At 38.8% G+C, this 9,905-nt stretch overlaps 1 protein-coding gene across 1 annotated transcript in view; it reads right to left on the minus strand.

The window, feature by feature from the left end:
- SMURF2 (SMAD specific E3 ubiquitin protein ligase 2) overlaps nucleotides 1–9,905 on the minus strand; it is a gene marked incomplete at its 5' end in the record, with an annotated part of 50,834 nt that overhangs the window by 28,616 nt on the left and 12,313 nt on the right. Inside the window, 3 exons of the mRNA XM_011997129.1 lie at nucleotides 130–288; nucleotides 6,525–6,609; nucleotides 8,801–9,003. Coding sequence (XP_011852519.1) covers nucleotides 130–288; nucleotides 6,525–6,609; nucleotides 8,801–9,003 — 447 coding nt within the window. The remainder of the gene's footprint in view (nucleotides 1–129; nucleotides 289–6,524; nucleotides 6,610–8,800; nucleotides 9,004–9,905) is intronic.

Genomic DNA, 9,905 nt, shown 5'->3' on the forward strand with positions numbered 1-9,905 from the left:
CTGCTGCCTCGGACTCCCAAAGCACTGGGATTAAAGGCATGAGCTACTGCACCCAGCCTCACATTTATTATTGAAAGCATCTATCTGTTTGATCTTCCCATTTTAACATGTATTGTTTCAAAAACTTACTTTAAAACTAAATGCAAGTTAGCAGAGAGCCGAGGATCTGTAAATTGTGTTGTTCTGTTGTTATGGTCAACGAAATAAACTCTGCCTGTTGCCGTATTACGGATCTCCCATCCAGGAGGCAATGGACCAAGCTCTTCACAATTGATGTTGCTAAGATCCCTGCAAAAACAAATATAAAATAAAAAATACCTCATTGCTGGCCCTCCTCAACCAAGCAAGTGTAAATGACACAGAACAATTCCACAAAGTCTGAGAAAATGTATTGTTTCAGAAACTTGAGATGTTCAACTGGAATCTTTAATTCCCAATGGTTTAACAAACTCGCATCTTCAAAGCCCAATCCATAAATGGCTCAGAAAAACTTATCACATAGCCTACATTTTTTAGTAAGTTCCTAGGCTTTAATGTAATACAGATTTAAACTAATATAAAATCAATCACAATATTTGCCAACATAAACTGTGTTTCAATACGTGTTTGACAGGAAATAATTTTACAAGTGTCAGTGATATCAAGAATTAAACGCTCTCTAAAATTTCCCTTCATTTCTTTACTATACCATAAAATTTGCATAAAATGTCCATCCCATGATTAATTTTAAGCTCTCCAACAAAGCAAAACTGGAAATGTTACTGAAATTATGATCCTGAAAAAAATCAAAGCATATTTTTAAAGAATAAGCTGCAATTCTAAAATCTGTAGTTAGTCAATGAAGAACCTGTTTAAGATACATTACCAAGAGTGCTCTAAGGGTTACCACTGCAATAAGAAAAGCTAAGATTTTTAATGGACCAAAGACTATTGTTATTATATTACACATTCTTAAAATACTAGTATATATAGACAAGGATTTATAGCGTCTTAAAGAATGAGTTAAGCAGCTTCCAGGTTGGTGAACACACTGAGGTACCGGGGTGGTTGTCTGACCAGAGAGGGCATGGTAGCTCCTTGCCCTCCCCGCATACTGTGCCCTAAGCATTGCTTCCATTTGGCTGTTCCAGAGTTGTATTCTCTATAATAAACTGGCAATAGTACTGCAAATTCTTATCCTCTACACTGTTAGAAAAAAATCTTTCAGTGAAGCTTCCAAAGTGTTGAAATTGCTGTTTGTTATCCACCAGAAAAGTCACTGCCTTTGGTGACATAACTGAGATTGCATGTAACAATGTAGGATATGCTCAGGTCATTTCCAGCCTTAAATGAATACTTTAGGCTACCAGAACCATCTGTAAATACCAAAGAAATGACATACTCTAAAAGTGACCAAGCAAACTCAAGCATCTAGACAGCAAAACTGTTCCTGTGGTCCTCTTTTTATTATTAAAAAAAAAAAGAAGAAGAAAAAAGCAGCATGTTTAATGTAAATTGAAATTGTAACAGATAATTATAAGTAATGACAAATTTCATCAAAATCACATTTTAAAAGTTAAACTAGAAAAATGCTTTTCCTGAGATGACCTCTCCTTAGTCAGGGTGAAACCAGTGATGGGCACACAGGGACCTAGGTTTGCCGAAGCAATGATTCTGACTTCTACTATAGGTGCTCCAAGAGACTCTTGCTACAGAACAGCTAAAGTGTAGGAAAAAACACTATTTGAAACACTGCTAGTCTCAAAAGAGGCAAGGGAAAGTTCCAAGAATCCTCCTTAAATTAAAAAAAAAGGGGGGGAGTTTGGGGGACTGAGTGAAGCTGGTACCTGAGTGGCAGGTAGGCAGAGGGGCAGGCCAGCAGCAAGACTGCGATAGGAAACCTGAAGCTTCCTCCCCAAGCTGAGAATTCAAAGAGGGAGTTCAGCCTCCCAAATTCAGCCTCCCAAAGTGCTGGGATTATAGGCGTGAGCCACTGTGCCGGTCGCAGATAGATTTTTTAATAGTTTAGAAATGAAAAACAGGAGCTGGAGGCCATTATCCTTAGCAAACTAAAGCAGGAATAGAAAACCAAATACTGCATGTTCTCACTTATAAGTAGGAGCTAAATGAGGAGAACACACGGACACATAGAGAGGAACAACAGGTACTGTGGCCTACCATAAGGGAGAGGATCAGCAAGAATAACTAATGGGTACTACGCTTAGTATCTGGGTGACAAAATCATCTGTACAACAAACCCCCATGACACAAGTTTACCTGTAACAAACCTGCACATGCACCCCTGAACTTAAAAGTTAAAAAAATAAAAAAATTTAAAAAATGAACAATTCTACTGATAAAATGCAGAATTTCATTTCATGTCATTTTATTTAGAATTTTATACATCTACAGTCATACACGGGAGAGCGCTAAAGCACTGATTAAACGAGCAAAAAGCTAGAAATAATCTTTGTGTCTCATTGGGAGCTGGTTAAAGAAAAATGGAATGTTACACAGTCATACAAAGTAATACAGATCTGTATTTCAGGACTACAGTCAGTCAGTATGCAATATAACAAATAACAAGGCATTAGTCATTGTTTTAAAGAGAAATGCAAAACATGATGAAACGAGATTTCTTGGATAAATCTAGGCATCCTGGATATCTTTAAATAAGGTTTGTTTTAAAGAGTCTGACGTTGCAATTTTATAAATATCTTTGAATAGTGATATTCTAATAGAATCTAAATATTTATAGTATACTTTCATAAAAGATCCTCCATACAAAAGGCATGTTTGCTAAAGGATCCTCCAAAACAAAAGACACAAGTTTTTAAGGCAATTTGGGGGATACAAAATAAGAAAAAAATCCCAAGTGTTATTTCATAAAATCATCATTCAAACTACATGTCGATACTCAACATGAGATATTCTTAAAGCTTTGCTGAAATCCTTTACTCATTAATAAAAAACTGACATGTTTCCTCTGAAATAAGAGCCTATTACCAACAGTGGTGCTGAAGTCTGTCTCAATTTCAATTTCTGTTGCCAGATTACATACTATTCTTTCAACATATAACTCAAGGTCAACTTTCTCACTATTGTAAATCATTTAGTTAAAAAAAACATAATCGGCCAGAGGCGGTGGCTCACACCTGTAATCCCAGCACTTTGGGAGGCTGAGGCAGGTGGATCATGAGGTCAAGAGATCGAGACCATCCTGGCTAACAGAGTGAAACCCCGTCTCTACTAAAAATACATAAAAAAAAAAAAAGATTATTTTTATTCTATACATTTCCTACAAATAATTTCTAATTATTTTAAAGAAAAGCTTATTATTGACCTTCAACTAGATAAACCGAATCCAAAAAGCTTTTCATAATTTATATAATAAAACTGATTTTGAAAAGTTAGGCCCTTGGATTTTTTTTTTTAGTAAGCTTAAAAAAAAAAAAAAAAGGAAAATTTCCTCCCCACTACTTTTTATTTATTTAGATATGGAGTCTTGCTCTGTTGCCCAGGCTGGAGTGCCATCATGCGATCTTGGCTCACCACAACCTCCACCTCCCAGGTTCAAGCAATTCTTCTGTCTCAGCCTCCTGAGTAGCTGGGATTACAGGCACATGCCACCATGCCTGTCTAATTTTGTACTTTTAGTAGAGACGGGTTTTCACCATGTTGGCCAGGCTGGTCTTGAACTCCTGACCTCAAGTGATCCTCCCGCCTCAGCGTCCCAAAGTGCTGGGATTACAGGTGTGAGTCACCGTGCTCAGCCCCCACTACTTTTTAAAAACTAACAGCTTATATTGTCAAGACATGGAAATGGCAACCTTGATAAAGTAATGAGTAATAGCACATTCCCTTGGTTGCCACCCTCAAAGGATTCTGAGCTCTATAACACAAAGTAAGACATTTTCATAATTGTAGTTTTATTTATAAATAGAGAGCATCAAAGCAACTCAAGACAAGCTAGTCACATCTGGTTTTTTTTTCCTTTTTTTTTCTTTTGAGACAGAGTCTTGCTCTGTTGCCCAGGCTGAAATACAGTGGCGTGATCTCGGCTCACTGCAAGCTCTGCCTCCCGGGTTCGCGCCATTCTCCTGCCTCAGCCTCCTGAGTAGCTGGGACTACAGGCGCCTGCCACCTCGCCGGGCTAGTTTTTTTGTATTTTTTAGTACAGACGGGGTTTCATCGTGTTTGCCAGGATGGTCTCGATCTCCTGACCCCGTGATCCGCCCGTCTCGGCCTTCCAAAGTGCTGGGATTAGAGGATTAAGCCACCGCACCCGGCCGTCACATCTGTTTTTGATTCAAATACACAATAGAGTCCTGAGTATAAGCTTTAGGCAGAAAAAAACCCTCTGTGGGTTGTTTTGGGAGGTTTGTTTTGTTTTGGAGGAGGGGGGCTGCTGTGCTTAACATAAAATACCCACAACCTACAAATCCTTTGTATGTGCAACATACAGAGTTGATTTCGAATTTAATTTAGAATTCAAGCTTTTTTCCAGTTTCAACTGGACTACTTGGTACTTTGCATCTATTCATTAAAAAACAACTCAAAATAGGGCCAAGTATGGTGGCTTATGCCTGTAATCCCAGCACTCTGGGAGGCTGAGGTGTGCAGATTGCTTGAGCTCAGGAGTTTGAGACTAGCCTGGGCAACATGGCGTAACCCCATTTCTAATAAAAATACAAAAATTAGTGGGGTATTGTGGCGCATGCCTGTAGTCCCAGTTACTCAAGAGGCTGACGTGGGAGGATGGCTTGAACCCAGGAGGCAGAGGTTGCAGTGAGCCAGGACTGCACTACTGCTCTCCAGCTTGGACAACAGAGCCAGATCCTGTCTCAAAAAAAGGGAGGGAAGAAGGGAGGGAGGAAGAAAACAATGTTCCAAAAATTATGGTAAATCACTAAATTCACTTGTGTGTCATTTCATCTTTTTGAAGTTAAAAGTAATTGACATTTTGGATAGTAAATGCAGTATCTGCAGCTGAAATACAAAAGTCTGGATATTTAAATTAAATTAGGGCCAGGCAGAGTGGCTCGTGCCTATAATCCCAGCACTTTGATAGGTCGAAGCGAGAGAATCACCCGAGGTCAGGTGTTCATGACAAGCCTGGACAACACGGCAAAACCCCATCTCTCCTAAAAATACAAAAATTAGCTGGGTGTGGTGGCAGGTGTCTGTAATCCCAGCTACTCAGGAGGCTGAGGCAGGAGAATCACTTGAACCCGGGAGGCGGAGGTTGCAGTGAGCCAACACTGCACCACTGCACTCCAGCCTGGGCAACAGAATGAGACTCCGTCTCAAAAACATTAATTAAATTATGTTGTTTTCTAAAAATGAAATTTTAATAAGGAACACATAAAGGAACATTGAATACATTTATGAGGTTAAATTTTTTAAAGGTTTTTTTTTTTTTTTAAGCTGAACCATATTAAGAGTATCAACCTACTACGCTTTTTTAAAGGGTATGTGTTCTATGTTTCTCCCCAGGTCAATTTTCTTTTTCTATCCGTTTTGTTTGTTTGTTTGTTTGTTTTTTTGAGAAAGGTCTCGCTCTGTCACCCAGACTAGAGTGCAGTGGTGTGATCTCGGCTCACTGCAACCTCCGCCTCCCACCTTAGCTTCGCAAGCAGCTGGGACTACACAAATTTTCTTTCTCTTTTTTTGAAATGGGGTCTTGCTCTGTCACCCAGGCTGGAGTACTATAGTGCGACCAAGGCTCACTGTCACTTCAACATCCACGGCTCAAGCAATCCTCTTGCCTCAGCCTCCCAAGCAACCGGGACCACAGATGTGCTCCACCACATATGGCTGATTTTTAATTTTTGGTAGAGACCCGGTGTATGTTGCTAGGACTGGTCTCAAACTCCTGGGGCTCAAGTGATCCTTATGCCTCAGCCTTCTGAAGTGTTGGGAATATAGGTGAGAGCCACTCTGCTCTGCTTGGTGCCCTAGGACAAGTTTCAAAGTCCTAAAAGATCCATGTTTTTATTCCACTCTTTTTTTTTTTTTGAGACAGAGTCTCGCTCTGTGACCAGGCTGGAGAGCTGTGGCATGATCTCAGCACGCTGCAACCTCCACCTCCCTGGGTTCAAGCAATTCTCCTGCCTCAGCCACCTGAGTAGCTGGGACTATAGGCACGCGCCACCATGCCCACCTAAGTTTTGTAGTTTTAGTAGAGATGGGGTTTCACCATGTTGGCCAGGATGGTTTCGATCTCTTGACCTCATGATTTGCCCACCTCGGCCTCCCAAAGTGCTGGGATTACAGGTGTGAGCTACCACGCCTGGCCTATTCCACTTTTTTTAAGGGGAAGCAGGTGAGGATGGCTAGGAACTGGTGAGGGAGGGGAGAACTGAGGTGGGATTGCAGAGAAGTAGGCGACACTTTCTGCTAAATGTCGAAACTGCAATAACTACCAGAAGAGTCAAACTTTTACATAAACGATTTTTAAAAGGTAAAAATTTCTTAAAAATCAAAGAAATCCTAGGTGAAATGGCTCTTTGATAGTCTAAAGAGTACTTAAAATATGTACTTACCTGGGCACTCTTGGATCATGCCATGTGCTCACACCAGTCTGCGTATGTAAGAAATACACCTGACCTTGTTGCGTTGTCCTCTGTTCTGTAAAATTAATAAACACTGATAACAAAAACATTCAGAATGTCCGGATCAAAGACAGTTATATACACTAAGATGATACACTAATAGGAAAAAATCTCCAAATTACCAATCTATTTTATTTATTATCAAAAAAGGGCTTTACAAATCATTTGTTCTGTCTCTTGGAAACAATTTTACAAATGATAAGAGCCACGGGTCAGCTATCTAAAAGCAAACTAAACTTATAACGTGGCTCAAATACTAAATATGTTGCAATGGAAAACAAATCAAGATTGTCACAATACTAATAATTAAAAGATTTTAAATGAGGTATAAAAGGCTCTGAGAAAGAGGCTGGCCAACATTGGGAAGATCTGAGGAAGAACTTACGGAAATTTTCAGAGTCTGGAGGTTGATAATGCTTACTATGCCTAATTTTATACCAAAACTTACGTTTTCTCTTTGCTAGACAAAGGTGTATTCTCAAGATTACATTTGAGCTCAAAGAGAAGCAAAACAGTGAGATACTGGGAAGACATTCTATGTCATAAACAGATAGAGATGGAAAAATAGCCAAATTAGAAAGAGCAAGCATGCACACTGGGGAGAAAAAAGTCAAGGACAAAATGAACTCAAAGCCCTTGGAAAGACAGAGGAAAGGCCAGGGTGAAGAGAACAACCTATAAAAGCATTTCTTTATGGTGGGTTTTGTTTTGTCTTTTTTTTTAAAACAACAGAACCACTTTTCTTTAAATAAAATCTAATGAGAAACTTCAATACATAAAACAATAAAACTATTACTAATATTTATTAGTATAAATCTAATTTGTTTATAAACATATAAAGTCAATAAACTTAAACTTTCACAAATTATAAACAAAATCATATTATTATAGAGGGCAGCCATAATAATTTCAGCCTTGGTATCTATTTTATTTTTATGTTGTGGTTGTACAATTTTTAAAATTCAAATCACAGAAATATTGTAAAAGTATAACCACTCCCACTCTAAAGAGCTTGCCTTCTAATCTCCAAGAGAAATGGCAGGAGAAAATTTCTTCTCAGGTCTGAACACTGATAATCACAGTTAAAATTTACCGTGCCAAACACTGTGCCAGTGTTTCACATGAGATTAGGTATCATTGATTTCTTGCAACAAACTTAAGATGGTTGATGCTATTATTTTCCCCTATAGAGGATAAAACTGAGGCTCAAAGAGGTTAAATGATGTGTTCAGTGTTACATGGCAACACCAGGATATGAACCTAGGTCCTAGGTCTCTCAAGCCTGTTATTTAATGATTGTGCTAAAAGTTAACCTCTGAGTCATAGCACAGTTAATGGACAAATTTTTTCAAATTAAAGAGCTAAAATACATTTAAAACTAAAATAAGAATCATGCATTTGCAGAAGAGTTTTTAAAAATATCCTTGAGTAAAATAAAACTTAGGTGTGGCAATTCGCAATGTTGGTTATTAGGTGTCAACATCAATCCAAAGTGGTTTATCTACAGTCTGTTAAGAGGGCAAGGATGTTAAGTAACCTTGGTGAGCTTTTGGCAAGCAAGGAGAGGAAGTCAAGTTCAGACTATATACAAGTATTCACAAGATGGTATTAATTTAGAAACTTCTGTATTCTATTAGGAGAAGACTCATGTTATCTTCCACATGAAATTTTATAATCTAGGATTTTATATAAGATTGTAATCATTTTATACAAACATAGAAGTGACTCAATCATTTATAACAATCCACTCAGATAATCCAAAATTATAGACAATACAAATATATGATCAGAAATATGCCTTTGAAATTATTTCTAAATATATGTCTAAAAAATTACATCGTAGGTTGAACTTCAGATTACTGTTATCAGTAACAATACCATCTTACCTTTCTATTCAGTGCCTATTTACAAAATAGTCTCACTTCATCTCGTATGCTTCTCACACTACTTTTGTTATAAACTAGTCATCTCACTTCATGATAAAAGAGCACAAACGCTGAGGCTGAATGACGAGTGCAAGGTCAAACTGTTGGCTGGGTAGTCATCTACCACTTCAAAGACTTTTCAAAGTTGGGAGGTTTTATATTTATTTTCATGCAGAATCCCTAAGCCCAGATTAATAACTTTTTCAAAATATATTTTCTGACTTCCTCAGCAAGCTGAAATCAGTAAACCACATTTTATTTTTCCTTTGCTAGTTGTCATACCATAGCCTTCTGGTAGGTCTGGAGGAGTATGTAAATGTGTCCTGCTCATGTAATTTCTATGTCGTTGTGACCTGACTCTCCTCTCTGCCAGCCTGGGATCTGAAGACTGTCCACACGTTGCACCATTTGTTCCACTAATTGGAGTGTTCTCATCAACAAAGCAGCTAAGAGGTCTGCCAGGGCTAGAATATTCGGATGCCGGTCTATTGAAAATTAACAAAGAAAAGACATTATCAATTTAGATATCAAAAGTAGAGTTCTCTAGACAATATATATACTGCAGTAACAATCACTTACCATATCTGAAAACACAATGACTAATACAAGTGTAACGACTTCAAGAACTGAGTAAAAGCAAATCTGAAGTCTCTAAGCACCAAAGAAACACAAATGATAAGCACGTCAACTATGTATTTAAATGACTTTATTTTAATGACATTTGATATAAAATCCACATATATCTGTGGATGTGAGACTGGTTTACAAACTACTGCTAGATCTAGCTACAACCTCTCTCTCAGATCTGATTTCCCACCATTCTCCCTCCCACTCTGCTTCTGCCACACTCATATCGTTCTGTTCCTTGAACTTGCCGAGGTCATTCCACCTGAGAGCAGTTGCTCTTCCTTCCACCTGGCATATTCTTTTCTCCCACTCTCCCCAGGCCTGGCTCCTTTTTGTCATTCAAATCAGTTTATTATTGCCTCCTAAGAGGTCCCTCGGACCTCCCAATCTAAAAAAGTCACCCAGTCCTTTGACAACACATCACAAAAGGGAAGAAGACAGTTTGTCTCTTTAAGGAGCTTCCAGTCTACTATTGCAGATCTTCCAAAATAAAAAATAATCAAGAGTTCATTCTTAAATTAACATGAACGGGTATGGTGGCTCACACGTGTAATCCCAGCACTTTGGGAGACCGAGGCGAGCGGATCACTTGGGGTCAGGAGTTTGAGACCAGCCTGGCCAACATAGTGAAACCCCATCTCTGCTAAAAATACAAAAATTAGCCAGGCGTGGGGGCGGGCGCCTGTAGTCCCAGCTACTTGGGAGGCTGAGGCATGAGAACTGCTTGAACCTGGGAGGCAGAGGTTGCAGTGGACAGAGG

The sequence above is a fragment of the Mandrillus leucophaeus genome, unplaced genomic scaffold, assembly GCF_000951045.1.
Source record: "Mandrillus leucophaeus isolate KB7577 unplaced genomic scaffold, Mleu.le_1.0 Scaffold530, whole genome shotgun sequence".
In the NCBI taxonomy this organism is placed as follows: Eukaryota; Metazoa; Chordata; class Mammalia; order Primates; family Cercopithecidae; genus Mandrillus; species Mandrillus leucophaeus.